The sequence below is a fragment of the Magallana gigas genome, chromosome 9 (genome assembly GCF_963853765.1).
Source record: "Magallana gigas chromosome 9, xbMagGiga1.1, whole genome shotgun sequence".
In the NCBI taxonomy this organism is placed as follows: Eukaryota; Metazoa; Mollusca; class Bivalvia; order Ostreida; family Ostreidae; genus Magallana; species Magallana gigas.
In genome coordinates this window covers 22,809,521-22,826,945 of record NC_088861.1, presented here as the reverse complement: position 1 = coordinate 22,826,945, position 17,425 = coordinate 22,809,521, and the positions used below count along the sequence as shown (strand labels likewise).

Genomic DNA, 17,425 nt, shown 5'->3' with positions numbered 1-17,425 from the left:
ATTTCTTATTTTCTAACGATACAATGGGTAAATCTGAACTTATTCACACATATGTTCTCAGCTGTACTGTCTCTTTAACCAAGGTACCATTTATCAATGTCGAAATTTTCCAGTGAATGACATCATTACATAATTTCGGGTGAACTGAAAAACTTGCTTATGTCTGGTGACCCGGAGCAACCCCAATCTCATCACAACTTCATTTTAACGTTTCTCCTTGCTCCTATGTTTTATACGCCTTACAAAGAAACAGAAAACATGAATTATTCTTTATGTTTCATCTATTTTTTTTAATTTAATGATATCAACGTTTACGTATCTTTTCCATTCTGGATTTTTTTGTGAAAATAAAACGAGTTATTGCTTCCCAAAAGTCAACTTTCCGTGAAACGTCTGTTAAAGTGTTCCTGTACATATTTAAGAACCGTTGACATCAGACATATTTGTCACTTAGAAAGCAAAATACTTGTGTTGTGTCAATAATTTCCGAACAACCCTCGTATAATATTTTTAAGTTAAAGAAGATGGGGGAATAAGATGGCGAAACTGCCCATTTGGTTAAGTCGTAAAATACAATTTCAAATTTAACATTTTTTCAATTAAATATATTTTATATGTTATAATACAAGTTTACAAAAGGGCAATTTCTAACTATATTCAGTTTGAAATATTTCAAAAAACGATAAGAAAAAGTTAAAAATTACCTACGTTTTGGTGGTATCAAACCCAAGCTCTATAAAATAACCTTTTGTCTGGTGCTCTAACCACTGAGCCATTTCATTCACAACAAAGTACGTTGTTTAAATGCTACATGAGACATGGCCACGGATTTGCGGACTTGTATTATTTTTCTAAAATGTTCAAAATGACATTTTTAAAGTAAAGTGGGTCATCTCTCCACATTTTTGTTGATTATAATCGGTTTGAATTCCATAAAACAGCATTTAGACTATGACAAAAATATGGAGCTCAGAGCCACTCTATAAGAGAAAAGGCACTGAAGTTATAAAAATGACACTATTTGGAGGTTTTGACACGCATACTAGTATTTAAAATATTTAAGGGTTACAAACCGATGTTATGTCAAATATACACTGTTTTTAATTATTTTTTTTTTAATTTATCAGATCTAATGATATTTTAAGAACAAGGGACGTTATTGGCCGAAATTTGCCGTGTTTCAAATATGCACAGCACCAAACATTTTAAAAAGCCTTGAATTTATCAAATCCAATGGTATATAACTTATATATGTGACTTAAACATATACATCATGAAATTTATATTGAAAACTGTTCCAATTTTTAGCAAGACGTTGAAATTTTAAACGCGACGCCATGCATATTTACGCGAGAAGTAACTCTATCTGTGTTGTAAATCATACCGGTATCTGTGCATGAGTTTCGGGCTTGTGAACCGCAAATAACAAGTTTAAATTTGCATGCGTTTCATTTCAATTTTATCGAACTTTTGAAATTATAAGTGTTTAAATACAAAATTGTATATATTTTCGCCTATATGACTTACATGTATATACTTCTGATGCATTATGAAACATTGCATCTTTTCTAATCAAGAAAATTTCTGTTGATTTGAGACACTATTCCAAGGTGTAGTGAGTCAGTTACATGTAAATACAAGTACCTTTGGAAATTTTTAAGACAAGATCATGTAAGGAACTCTATCTAAGTGTTTAAAAAGTCTGATAAACCTTAAGACAAGATCATGGAAGGAACTTTATCTAAACCTTTAAAGTGGCTTGTAAAGATATAGTCAAAAACTTTAAGACAAAATCACGGAAGGAACTTTATATACCGATCCACTGATTCTACGATTCCTTCTATAAAAACTAATATACCATATGCACAGTGTAGGAACGGAAGTGTACAGTTATGGGCAGCGCTGTTTGTCGAAGCAAATAAACAAATAGAAGAGGTAGCTCTGCGAACAGTCGAAGATTTTAATCAAACGAATTGATAAATGGATCTAAAAAAAACTTCCTTAACAATTCAATACGTTATGGTTATAAACTGGCACAAATATAAACAGTTGTATTCATTTCATTCATTCACATGATTTTTAATGAACTTTTTGGCAATCAATATCCAAGCTATTTGTTCTCTCGCTTCGACAAACATCACTACCTAAAATTGTACACTTATTCCTACAATGTGACATGTGAATGTACATCACAAACATGCATTATAGAAAAAAAATAACACAAAATATAAAACTATGTTTTTCTTTTTGAGAAAGTACACTTGTTTTCATCCGCCCTTAGAGTTGATTTCGTTGAAAAGAGTTCGTGAGAAAATATTACGGGAGACAATATATGTTCTACCGTTATAATTCTACGCGCTATTTAAATTGATCAGACTACTGCGTATACGATCTTATAGCTACAAAGTGACTTAAACATGATTTAAACAAAAAAGAAATTATTAGTGTTTTGATTAAGCCTTTCAATATGTCGGCGATATCCACCGGAACAATTGTACGAGGGTCAATCAAAAAATGCGAAGACAATGCGGCTGTCTATCATATATTTTTTATGAAAGTCATACTTAACAGTCTACCAAATTTAGTATTGATATGACGTTAAGTAACATAGCTAAGACAAAAGTCTTCGTATTTTTTTGATTGACCCTCGTATAGGTTTAAGCGTTGTTTGTCTTGTAATTTGCTGTTGTTGTTTTCTATTTCCCCCCCTTAGTTTCTATTTAATTAGTAAATTAATACATAGTCAAGTTTGTTAAAAAGAACTAAATAAAACCAAAAAGTATTCTTGAATCCTCCATATTTTTTTTTACATATATATGTATACACCGGGTGTTACACATTGTTGAGCCGTGTCGCACCGTCCGTGTTCGTAAGCTGTACTGTGTGCATGATTTAAGAATCAGTGGAACAATATTTAGGGCTAAATAGTTACTTGTCAATTTTAAATGCATTCTACTAATCAGCTTCTCACTCAGCGTCGATAGCGTTAAATAGTACAATGCACAACTTCAATAACGCAGACAAAGACGTTGAAAGAATCGTAAATTTTGCGGCCAAATAATGCCAATACTGTATCTTGTTCTTTTGCAGTTTCTAATCATTCCTCACATGGGCATTTTACACGCCTTATTCACCCATCTTCTTCTTCTTTTTTTTTTTTTTTACGAAATACATAGACTTGCTTCCCCCCAAATCCCTTCTTTACTTTTGGAGAGAATTGATCAGTCTGTAAAATATAATTTGTGTTTATGATAATTTTTTTGAAAGTGTAAACGATAAACATTATTTTTCTTTCGTACCAAGAATGTTTTTATCCTAATTATGTTAATTTATTTTTCCTGGTTAATATTTTCTAAACATTTGTTCTTATTTGCATTCTAAATACAAACTTTGTATCCGTGCCCCGGTCCCTGTTTGTAGGTGTGTAATTTAATGTATGCAAAATTAGTTTAAAATTGGATCAGTATGACAGTAAGTAAAATATAGCTCTTGCTTGTTTATATAAAACCTCTCTATCATAGCCAAACAATTTTAAAAACTAATCATCTGAGGCAGGTACCGCAGTTTATACTGAAATTGTTTGTACACGAATTACAAATGTTTGATTCCACCTCTAAATTCATCGCAGAAATAAAGCGCGAGATCACTGTGACATCATATGTTAAAATCTATAATAATTTGTTTACGTATCTCGACTCAATACAAAGGAATTTAAGCGTGTAAAAATCTCTTGGGTCTCATCAAAGCTTGTGCAATACTCAAAATGTGTCTTCAAACCTCAAGGAACAGTACATTAGGATGCTTTCGATTTAACCGGCATCGCCGGATTTGCCAGTGTTGCCTTCGTCGCAGATAACTGGAACGCGTGTCGCCTGCGAGCGATAGTGGCGACGCATTTATCATTTCCGATTAGGAACAATATGGGGTCTAGGTTTCCATATTTTGTAACTACTGTTTGTCCATCTACATTGAAAAACATTAAAACTGCAAATAGCCAAAATATATTGACCAAATTTTGTAATATGTATCAGTTTTAAGCTGCAATCGTCCTCGTTAGAGTTCAATGTCAGCTCAAGTACTACTTTAAAATCAAAGTACTGAAGTACTGACGGGAGTTGATTTTATCGATTATCGTGTATTTAAATCAAGGATATGTGATCTTGCATGGCACGTAGTATCAGTAATCGAAATATTTCTCAGAAATTGTATGGATCCAGGCAAGATTGAACTCTTGTCTTGTTCAACCAAACGCTCGGCTGTCTCCGTTTATCTTCGACAAGCAAGAGAGACCCTGTTTTGTCGGATATTAACGGAGACAGCCAAGCGTCTGGTTGAACGAGACTACACTGAACTCTAGCGTAGGAATACATACGACTTTAAAAATATCTAAACTGTTTGTACAATTTAAAATCTTATTATTTTCATGGTATTAATAAATAAGTTTTCTTGTAAAACAATGCTTCAGAATACATAGCATCGAATTTATCGATTTTTTTCAAGAACTAAGTGTTGTCAGCGGTAACGTTATTGATTTGTGCTTAGGTCCAAACACTGTTTCACTTTCGCTTTGCCCGAGTAAGTGCATACATGTAGGAGAGTTGATTAAAACCAACTCTCAAAAAGCATTAGAGGGCATTATGGAATGCTGTCAAAACATTTTTCTTGCTGAATCTGTAGGTTAAGCTCGTTCGTTTTCGCGCGCACTGGGTCTTAGAGCTCGCTATAATAAACAAATTAGTTTATCATTTATGACAATAGACACATTTAAGATATCTGGGCCTTCTTACTATCCGGACGATTGGACTTGGAGTTTGTGTAGATTTCATTTCAAAAATCTTATTCCTTTTTACCCTTTTTATTTTGTTAAATAGAAATAATCCCTTAATCAATAGGAAGGGAGAAGAAAATCAGTTACCTACTTTATAATGATATTCAATAAAAAGCTTTTCCTCCTAGTTTTACGGTATTGGAGCTCAACACAGATATTTTATATGTAGAATATACTCCCTGTACATGTATATTGTGTTAAATTAAAAAGCATGAAATTAAAAGGAACGGCAACTGTTCTTACACCATTGATAATTTTTTTAATAAGGGCCACTGTCATTCACTGTATATGGCTGAAATCTCTCCATCGGTCAAATATCGGTCATTGTAAAAGATAGTCAAATATCGGTCATTGTAATAGATTAGTCAAATATCAGTCATTGTGATAGATTAGTCAAATGTCGGTCATTGTAATAGATTAGTCAAATATCGGTCATTGTGATAGATTAGTCAAATGTCGGTCATTGTAATAGATCAGTCAAATGTCGGTCATTGTAATAGATTAGTCAAATATTAGTCATTGTAATAGATTAGTCAAATGTCGGTAATTGTAATAGATTAGTCAAATGTCAGTCATTGTAATAGATTAGTCAAATGTCAGTCATTGAAATAGATTAGTCAAATATTAGGCATTGTAATAGATTTGTATACCTTGTTATAGTGGATGTTTCCCCCCCCAAAAAAAAAATCATTTCCCAAGCTTTCAGACCGTTACAAGTATAACAAATGCGACAATTATTTGTTACTCAATGTGATTTATTTTTTTGAGATCAAGATATTTTAAAACATGTTCTTTAAAACAAATCAACCAATTAATTTAAAAAAGTAGGAATTCAGTAATTGATCATCGGGCGCTTAGCTGTTGCATAATTTTTGTTTCAATTGTTGTTTTTTATAATAACCACAATTACATTACAAAAAATAACACATTAATCTTGTCTCATCTTTTAACTACTGAAATTTTTTGCTTACCTATTGAGCTCTAAAGTATTGCAGTAGCATTACTTTTGTAAGATATCTTAATGTTGCACAGAGCCAATTAACAAATTTAAGTCAATACCAGTCGCACTTGTGCAGAACTCATAAATTCATTCAAATAAATAATCAAGATTCATCAGAAATTGGATTGAATTTATTCAATGACACACACAAAAAAAATCACAATTTCACTCACTCACACAACTCATCCATACTCTAATTACACATAAAACTACTTAGTGATCAATGATTTATTCAATAGTGTATCACCAGAACTCCAATATTTAAAGGAGTGGCTAAAGGAGGGATTTCTCTGATAAGATAAGCCCGTAATATGCAATTTTTTTTTTTTACTGTAAAACGGGTTTTGATTTATGTTCCTGCAAACTGAGTCAAATTACTCAATTAATCATTATGGTTGACACATAGCCATTAAATAACAATATAACTAAATCACCAAAAGTATGAACTAACAGTTCAGTAACTGTATTGTTGCCAATGGTTACATGTAAACTTGTTAGTATTGTAAAGGAAAGGCAAAACCACTATGCATATCACAGTTTAATGCATTGAGAGACGACTGGTTTGTTACTAAGTTATTTATTAAGAAATGAAAAAAGAAAAAAAAATATTACTAAAATATATTCTCAGTCAAATATACTTTAAAATGCAATCAATTTTAATCAAATTAAAATTCTAATAATTTCCGAACAACTCAATAAAACTCAGGAATAATAATAAGATTAACTTACAGTTACAGCACAATTTTATATTTGATAGTACTAACATTAAAAGATAATTTTGAAAAAAAAAGTTTTGAACGACTAAACGTACCAACTCTCCTCAAAGAAACCACCCTCAAAATGTTAAGAACAGACGTCCCGTAATCCACGGTATTTGTACCATCGACCAAATGATCAGTAATGATCAAATAGCGATATGTTATAGTATTAATTAAAAGCCACCTAACTTGTGATATAAGTAATCACAGTAAATAGCTGATAAATTTATTCCCTAACATCTGCCATTCACAATACACAACGTAACTCAACGTAACTTATAAGCACTGGTGGGTGTATGCAAAGTGCGTAAAATACCCTCGCGCGTATGGTAAACTATTAAACAATTTAGATTATTATACTTTCATGTTAAATACTGAAATCTGATTGCTTTAGACGCAGTTAATAATTCGTTCTATTACACTCAGTGTTAGCAACACACTTGGCAACGGGTAACACAACGGATTGTTACATGCGCGTAAATTATGCGCGTACGGTTCGCCATAAAATTCACGTAATTTCTATATAAAAGCAGTAAAGTTTTCTTTAAAATTAAAACATTCAGTATAATAAAATGAATAGTACCTGTTTGGGAGGGTAAGAGTTGAAATAAACACCCCTCGAATATAATGATCCACTAGCTATAATCGAAAATAAGACCATCGATCTTGTAGCTCCAGCCACATTCTTTGAATTTCCCTCGGTGTATAGTGATGTCCTGTTATCTGAAATTTGAAGTTATTTCCACAAGGACCTCGGTTTCGATATCCACAATTAAAACCTTTATGTTCTAAAGCAACGGTACCTATCTCTTTTCTACATATTAAGCCTGTTATATATACGTCTTCAAAGTGAAATGCTGAACATTCCGCGTGTTGCCCGATATATGTTCGAAATGATATCCCCACTGATCAGATACATGTAAGCAGTTCCTGCAATATAATCTGGATAACAATCCTTTTTGTAATCTGATCTCGATATTTTCCATTTCGAGAATGAAAATCGGAAAGGGGAAGCACCACTGACTCTTTGCAGCTGGATATAGTGTTTGTTTTATGGAAGAGTTAATTCGTTCAAAAGTCTCGGACGATTGAGGAACATGTCATCAATTTTCAAAAGATATTTCACTCTCTTACAATTTGTGGAAGCCCACAGTAACAACGCAAAGATTTTTGTGACAGAATTTAATAATTTTCCAATACTGTGGAATCATTAGATTTCGTGGTGGCTCAATTTTCGTGGAATTCGTGGGTACCTCTCATCCACGAATTAACATCCTTCACGAATTAATAAATTAGGGTAATAAATCATATTTCCTTTGTAGGTTTTAGAGAATATACGAAATTACGTCCCCACGAACCTGTAAAATTTAATAAATCCACGAAAATTGGCCCCCACGAAATTTAATGATTCTACAGTATATCCTCGAACAAAATATCATCATAAACAGAATTTTTGGTTTCTGCAAGGCTTTAATGAACAGTATCCTTACTTTAACCTAACATAAATTTCAACAGAACAGTTACTGTAGGTTTTGTTGTTGAAACGTTTCCCCACGTTCTACGGATAGCGTCTCTCTGTTTGAAGTTTGACACAGCACTTGGGACCATGATGAGCAGGAAAACGTCACCGTTACTACAGGATCTATGACGTATCGGCTCCGTCTCTAACAGACCGGATTCTACGTAGGCCTTTATGAGTTAGAGGGATGTTTCATCTGTTTTCTGATTTGATTTTCGGCAAGGTAAACAAACGATATATGTCAAAATATATCTGATTGCAATCCATTTCACAATATATTTAAGTGTTTGATACTTAGTGAGAGTCTTAACGAGTTATTTCGAGACCTCTGAACAATCAATACTATCAGCATCACAAAGTGGAGATTGCGGTTTTTACCCCTGGTTCAAAACAAGAGCAAAATTCATTTACACAGAAATAAATGGACATGACAACAGCACTTGTTGGAAAACACCAACCTTAACCAAAATGCGAAGAATATGCGGAAAATGTTGTCTTTGAAGGAAGATCACACATATTTACCGCATGTTTCATACCAAACGTCAAACAATATATTCAAAGACTTGTAAACTGAACAATCAAATATTCAGTTTGATCAACAGTTATTAAATCTAATCAAACTGTACTTGTTTAAAGACGGAATGCTTAAGTGGCAGATTAAGTCAGTTGTAAGCTAAACATGATAGCTGTAGCAACAGATTAATTTTTAAAAAAAAAAATGGCAAGACAGGCAGGTTTTTGATTTTCCTCCATTTTGTTTAAGGTGGCTCACTGAATCTTAAAATAGTTTCGCAAATCAGCTGAAAATTACTTGATTATGATAGATAGCATGATGCATAAGAAGTATATAATGTCAAAAAGGTGAAAAATATGCAACTTTTGGTAACGATTATGATTTTCTAAAATTTAATTCAATATATATATTGATCATACTGAGCTGTTCCCTGCACCTCGGGAAAAGCCCCAGGATTTGAACTCGTGATCTGCAGTTCACAAGCCTGATACTTAAACCACAGAGCTATGATGATATTCAACCAAATAGATTGATACAAGCAATTTAACAAAAATATTTAAATCACCATCTTGTAATGAAATGTCTTAAAAGTATAAGTTTTGATGTAGTGATGTACTTTAATGCCAAGTTGTCTAGCCAAGTAAATAAATAAGGGGACTCTGTCATTAACTATGGTCTTTACATGACAATCACAAGCATTCATATTTCATTGGATATATTTCATATTATGCTTTTTGATTTTTTTTTCTAAAGTAGACTTGCTGTCGTCAAAGGAATAAAAAAAAACTCAACAGCTGTTAGTGACATAGCAGCTAAAATTATGTGTGAGTTAATGTTGTGGAACTGAAGAGCTTCAATGAATTTCAAAAAGTGAGGGTAGGAATTTGAAGTGGTGTGTTGATGACATTTAAAAAACTTGTCCTGTATTTCTATCACTTATTTAGTAAATAGAAGCAAAAGCTAATATTTAAAAGTGCGGATCTAGAGGTGAGCGGACCCTTTCCTCTTAGAATTTTTTTGGATGATGAATGCATCTTACACTTTAGAATCAAAATAAAATTTTTGGTTTGAACATATTTTATAGTATATATAATATACAAAGGGTTCGAACACAAGTTCTTGCAACTTACTAGGTTCTCGCATAAACTTTCATATAAATTTTATATAATTATCAATATAGCAATATGGGAAAATTATGCAAGTCAATGCAAGTATAAGTCATGATCAATGTAGAGTCTACTCTTTTAATATCACAAATAAACAGAATTTCGTTCATTGCCAAAAAATTATAATATTGCAGAGAGTATTTTACATTTAACAAGAAATGATACTGTTAGACTTAATACTTACACTTAGTCTCATAAGGGGTCACTATTCTACAGGGGTCACTTTTCTTCACGTACAGTGTGCTCGGTCTTTTAAAAAGACACATTCTCCATGCAAAAAAGTCATTTTTCTATGTACTAGAATAATGACCGAGGGTCATTATTCTACGTCGAAAATTGACCCCTAGTCATCATTCTACGTGGGTCATTATTCTGCTTTACATTGGCTGGCACTGCGAGCTCGAACGCGACTACTGCTCCCTTATGACATACTGAATTTCTGTCGTTAGAAACATACCCACAATTTCTTGAAAATTGCAAATGGCTACTAACTTCACGTGTTCGCAAGAACAAGTTAAAATGAATTTTAAGAGCAAGTTATCTTAACCTGGTATAAATCGATTTGTGGAGCACTATGATAATAAAAATAACATTTATAAAAAAGAACATACTAAATAGTTTTAATGGATTGGAGTCTTAAAGGGTTCTTTTATAGAGACAGTGCAATAGAAATTACATCATTTACGATAAACATTTTCAATATTTAGATTCGAATTTGTTTAAACTGTGGCCCCTGATATCAGTAACAGGTGTCCAGAAACGGTAAACATTCATAATAAATTACTTCTCAGATAAACGAAGGTCAATTCGCGATATATTAGCGGGGCCTTTGTTGAAATGAGGTAACGTATGCGTTTAAAGGATGTTACATGTATCATTTATCGAAATTAATGTAATTTTATGTAGGTTACATTTCTTGAACTCGAAGTTAGGTAATCGTTGTCCTCTATTAAGATATCAAACTACTTGTTTTACTACCTATATATCTGTAAAAAGTAAATAGCAAAATGCAGACAAAACTTCAAATAGAGATAAAGTCTTCATCCAATTCACTATTGTTTGATATAAACATGCAATATGATTCTATTCTGAGTATTTGATTTAACAAATCTTTAACATACATTGGAATTACTTGAAAAACTACAAAAATGTCGGTACAACTGTTTGCATGGATTATAACATCTTCATCCTTTTAGTCGATCGGGACGTTAAAATACCATGATAAAGATCTCATCTTTTCAAAACCGCAACTTCTAGTGTTAGTGTTATCGGTACGAGTTCATCTTAAATATTCAAGTTTTGGCGTTTCTATCAGTTGTGTTTTATATCAGCTAACAACTAACAGCCTTTTGTAACTCAGTTTCTTTAGGATCAGTTACTCCCTAACGGTGAACTGGCTCAACACAACACATGTTATGCCTCCTATCAGTGTCTCTACAAATTTTATTCTCATCTATTTTCGCATAGTATGCAATGGGTTTACATGTATATAGCGCAAGCATATTATGCCGAAATAGAGCGAAGGTGTGTTTTAGAAATATTTAATTGAGATCCAATATAATGAATCAACAAACCCGTTTTACATCGCTAGTTTTGTGCAAAAACAATCATAATATGGTAAACAATTCCAGAAAACAACTGTCCCATTTTTATCAAATTTTGCATTTTATAGTACCCACAGGCCATATTATGATGTTAATGAACGGCAATAAAACCAACCAACCGACGAAATATTTATAATATTTGGATTTTGGGGTGGTAAAAACTAATGAGTAAAAAAATAACATTATTACTCTTACGCTGGTCCCAAACAAAGGATTTATCTTTGGTATCGATCCAAGTCGTTTACCTGATATCTGATATCCTCAAGTGATATCCTGATATATCTTCCTGAACTGATATCATAGGGGGGGGTGGATTAGGCGTGAAAATGACGATATAAGGGCGGATAAGATACTGTAAAATTAAAATATCAAAACGTCTGATAATTTTTAAAGAATCATTCAAAGCATTGTATATTTAACATAATAGGTTATTAACCCTTGAAAATGTCCAATACTTAGAATATGTTAATTTAAACTGGCGTATGCGTCTCAAAACATCCAAATAGCGCATTTTTAGGACTTCAATACCTATTATTTTATAAATTGGGTATGTGCTCCATATTTTGACATAGTCTAAGCAAGGTCTAATGGAAAACAAACCAATTTTAATCAACAAAAATCGTGGTAAGAGGACCTATTAAAATATCATTTGTAACCCAACAATTGAACGTTAAAGAAAAATAACAGAAGTACGTAATGTCGTAGCCATGGTTGCATATTGCATTTAAACAACACACCTTTTTATGACTGAAATGATTCAGTGATTAGAGCAACAGACATTAGGTAACCTTATGGAACTAGGTTTTTAGGTTGTTGGTTCGATACTGCTAAACCTTAAGGCAATATTTTTTCTTATCGTTTGCTATACTATTCAAAACTGAATATAGTTAAACATTGTGCTTTTGCAAAATCGTATTATAACATTATCATATAGATTTAATCAGTAAAATTTAGATTTGAAATTATGTATTGTACGACTAACCCAAATGGACAGTTGCGCTATCTCCTTTATAATAGCAGAATTTTTTTTTTTAATCTCGACTGAGTTATATGACACATTTGTTTGATTTAATGACGTTGACATGGGACATTTTCCAAAATGTGTGACTCAGCATTTTGTCATCCATTTCTATCGGACATATTCACCTGATGTCATTATACTCGTCCAATATTTTTCAATGTTGCTTGAACATTAGTTTACAAAATGCATTTACAACTGATCTTTTAATTTTTAATTTTTTTTCTTTCAAAACGGCATAAGATTTTTTTCAAAGTTTTTACAAAATTTTATTAGTTACACATGTACTGGCGGCCCGCCCAAAACGCTTAAGTTGCATTCTTATCACGAGTTCACGCTCCATCCTGCCAAGAACTCGCTATAAAATCTTTAAAAATTCCGTTAAAGCAGAACTACCAATGGGTCACTAATAGACTATTAAGCAAATTTATCTTCATTTTTATTTAATTTTTTTTCATCGAAAAGTAGTTTTATTTGCGTTTTTCAATTCTTGTTGATTTTAATATTCTTTTTTTTTGACATTTTCCTGCATGTCGTGTTTATGATCTAGTGTACTTTCATTTTACTAATTTAATTTCATACAATATTTGAAATCACAACTTAATTTTAATGTAAATGACTTGAACCCTTTGTGGCACAAGTTGAATTTTACTGTCTTTGAATATCTGAATATCGCCACTTGTGTACTTAATTTTTGGGACAACCCCGTATTGTTGGTTTTGTTTAACTTTGCGTGATCAGTAAAATCAAGGGTTTAACAAGAAGAATGAGCCTAGCTATAGCTTCGTAGATCAGGTAAAACGCTTGCTTCAATTGTTCTCTGACTCTCTTACTTATAGTTTTGTATCTCATTTTAAATAGCTTTTTTCGTGGTTTGTTTTGTAAATAAGATTTCAAAGTCAATGTCATACTAAGATCTTTATTTTAACCAATTTATAAATATCTATCCAATATTGAGACGACCCCCCCCCCTGCATTTTATTATGTGTAAACCACGTGGCTTACGATATCCAATTATGATTAACCTCATGGGGCTGCAGTCCCAATACATTTGTTCAAAACTGTTAAACAAGAGGAAGTATTTAAAATACTGAGACTTCTAAAGAAACAATACAACAGAAATTACTTATTTATTTACGACAAAGCCTTCATTTCATTTTTTTAGATTCAAAATTGTTTACACTGTGGCCATGGTACCAGTAATGAGTCTCAGGGATGGGTACAAATGTTAATAAAAATCAAAATAGATTAAGGTGTATTGTCGACTATTGGGGGGGGGGGGGTCCTAACTGGACAATTGGACAATTATTTTGAACGACATATTTATGTATTATACATGTGGGTTTTTTCCATAAAGATTCATTGCTTGGACTTATAATTAAATAGTAGTTGTCCTCTATTAAATATAGATCTTGTTTCACTAACAATAATTACATAAACATTAAATAGCAGTATACAAATTAGACATTAGTTAGGAAAACACTTCATCCCTTTCACTAATGTTTGATTAAATCAATCAACTTAATGCATTATGAACTTACCTGAATTCTGAGTATCGGATTTAACAAATCTGGGATAAATTAAATATATAATTGGACGTTACATCAACAAATTTTGTTAATATGTCACTTCATCTATGTCCATGAGTTATAAAATGTTCCAACTCTTAGTCGACCAGGACGTTAAAAAAGGGTAAAAAAAGATGCCATGCTTTTTGGGAATTTGAACTCTCTTCTATTGTGTCATTGTGAATAAGTTCATCTTTTTTTTTAATCCCTTTGTTTTTTATCAGCTAACATCTATAAGCTTTTTGTAACTCAATGTCTGTACAAGAAAATACCTCCTTTAAGTGTTATTGTTTCATTTAAGGAGGCCGATTTGGGTTTTTGCAAATTTCTTCTTTTCAATCATATATAATTTACACCAAATCTAGTATTTTTGTGAAGTTTCAAAAATAAACAAGAGATGTTTGTGTAACACTTATGCCCCCCTCCATTGGAAACATCCACAAAGAAAATGAATGTAAACAGCAAATAACTGGAATTTTTTTTACATGTACGTCCAAGGGCCATAACTCTGTTGAAAATTGCTCGATCGTACCCAATATCGAACTTGAACTAGATATTATCATGATATACCTGTAGATTAAATTTCGTTTCAATATGTTCATCCTCTGCGAAGAAAATGAGCGGAAACTTCAAATAACTGGAATTTTTCTAAGTCCAAGGGCCATAACTCGGTCAAAAATTGCTCGATCATACCCAATATCGAACTTGACCTAGATATTATCATGATAAACCTGTATACCAAATTTCATTTCAATATGTTCATCATCTGCGAAGAAAATGAACGGAAACTGTTGGTGGACCGACCGACAGACAGCAGCAAAGCAATATGCCCTCCCTTCTTCGAAGGCGGGCATAAAAATCGTCGATCTGGTTCTTTTTAGGGGTCAACTCCGAAGTACAGGTATATTTATCATAGAAGTATATAGGAAATCGCCATTTTTCGCACTTCAATGCAAATTTAAAAAATACTACAAAAGCAATTTTTGTCAAATCGTAATAAAATCATTTTCTTCATTATATAGAAAAACGGAAGACCCTAATTAACTCTAAGAATAAATCCAATAGAATTATTCTGTGTGTAAAATTTCAAAGACGTACACATTTTACCTTTTCTGTTAATTCCTCCAAACTCCTTCAAAGCTTCATTTTATCATAACGTCATTCAAGCATCGTTTATTAAAAAAATGCATTCAAGCATCGTTTATTAAAAAAACTTCAATTTAATAAATGGTGTCGCAACAATTTCATAAAAAAAAATATATACTGTATTTATTTGTCCGCCTCATTAATCTGAAACAGTGAACTGATACAACACAAAATTGCAATTCAGTTTAATAATTTGATATAAATTGACACATTCTAAAGTAATAATTGCAAAAAGTATCCTGGTTATCTTTGTTGAACGTAAGATCCATTGTAATTCATCATCAGACATATTTTAACTAATTACAAAATGTTTTCATTTTAATTCTAGACAGAAGTTTGAATATAAAATTGTGATCCATTAGATTCATGATAGAATACAATTTACATGACTTGGTACTTCCAGGTATATGTACAATTCATTGTATATAAAAAACAATTTGAAAAATTATCTTTGTAAATTTTAGATGATTTGATATCGGTTTTATCATTAAAAGTAACTACAAACCTTATCATTGTGTCAATTAAAGGCAGTTAAAGCAAACTATTACGGAAACAATTTTGTTATTTTTGGATGTTAAAAAAACTAGTAATGTGTATCAAAATGCATATGAATACAAGAGTAAAGATATTCTTACACTGTTTGTCGATCAAGGATTAATCTGTGGATAAATCCAACTGTGTTCATAAAGTCTACAAATGAAGTGTCTTGCCGAACTGAAATCCAGGCGGTACCTAACCAATATTTTTAAATGTCAGGTGTCTTCATCACTTCAGCTAGAGTAACACGAAATAACATTTCAAATACATTTAAGACCGATTTTTAGCTCACCTGAGCTGAAAGCTCAAGTGAGCTATTCTGATCACATTTTGTCCGTCGTCCGTCTGTCCGTCCGTTCGTCTGTAAACTTTTTACATTTTGAACTTTTTCTCTAAAACCGCTTATCCAATTTCAACCAAATTTGGCACAAAGCATCCTTATGTGAGGGCAAATATAAATTGCAGAAATAAAAGTCCGATCTGTATTTAAAGCGGAGAAAACCTTAAAACTGAAGAAAAAGGGGGGTGAAAATCTTCTTATCAAGAACTAGAGTTCAATTAAACGTAGTTTAGCATAAATTATCCTTATGGGAAGGAAAATATAAATTTAGGGCTAATTCAATTTCAAATCTGAGTTATTACGAAAATAATAATAAAGGAAAGGCGTGTTTCATTCAGTTTAATAGCTTCGGTTTCGGCATCCGGTAAAATTGGTAGGCAAGACTTGGCCTGGGAAAAACAAAAGATTGGCAGTTATTAATCTGCCAATCTCATTAAAATTTCAGGATATTTGATGGACCAGTATATTTGTATTTGCTGTAAATATTGCTGCAAAATAATGCGTATTTGGAATTGACGATTGCCGATCTGCCCCGGCTTTTATTTTGCCACGACCCGGGTTTGCATACCCATTTTACCAAGACTCGTATTCCATACTTCTAAAACGAGGTTCTTTGTTTAAAGCAGCCATAACATTATACGAAAAAGGGTCGATCTGACTATGATGAATTTGCTTGTTGTGCAACAGTTCGCGTATGAAGGGAAATTTTTGAAACATGCAAAATATATTGGTGCCGATTTTGTGAAGTAAATTGAGGCTAAATATTTCAATGCGTTGACAGTTTTCACACATGACGTTGGTGTTAGCTTGTTCTGATTTTCGTTTCGTTTTCATTATTAATGCTTTGTAACCTGGGAACTATCGTCTGTATTTCGTGATTTTTTCGTATCAAATCAAACAGAGACTTCGGTAAATCAAACAGTTAACTGTTTACCTGCGCAAATTAAGCAAAATCTGATGTATCAAAAAAGTACTGAAATACAATTCATTCTATCGGTAATTCGGCATTATCTTTTGCGTAATGGTAGATGAATGCAATAGGTTTTGTTGAGATGCTCGGCATTTTCTTGAGTTTATTCAGTTTAAATAGAGTTTGATATCGCTGACGGAAATATGTAGGTAGGTATATATATATATATATATATATATATATATATATATATATATATATATATATATATATATATATATATATATATATATATATATATGATTCATTTCGAAAAAATAAATTGTGTTCTCTTTTTGTTATAGTGCATGTTTTTTGTGTTTAATTGTTTACAATTTCTATTTACTAACCATATTTGAGTGTTAAGCTTCGAATTATAAGCAAGATACAGAGATTTGCTCACACTTAAGATTAAAAAAATAAAAAATTTGTCAATATTTATTAAGAAAAACTTAAGATTAAAAAAATAAAAAATTTG

At 32.0% G+C, this 17,425-nt stretch overlaps 1 protein-coding gene across 4 annotated transcripts in view; it reads right to left on the bottom strand.

The window, feature by feature from the left end:
• LOC105319705 (beta-1,3-galactosyltransferase 1) overlaps positions 1-15,909 on the bottom strand; it is a 29,240-nt gene extending 13,331 nt beyond the window's left edge. Inside the window, exon 1 of one of the 4 annotated variants that reach the window (XM_034475671.2) lies at positions 15,757-15,909. Coding sequence is in view for 1 of the 4 variants with exons in the window: in XM_034475667.2 (XP_034331558.2) it covers positions 7,170-7,247 (78 nt within the window). In the remaining 3 variants the exon portion in view is untranslated. Of the gene's footprint in view, positions 1-7,169; positions 7,423-13,948; positions 14,085-15,756 lie in introns of those variants that run through there. The other 3 variants (XM_034475669.2, XM_034475670.2, XM_034475667.2) reach the window with 3 other exon arrangements.
• Positions 15,910-17,425: the final 1,516 nt, after the last annotated feature.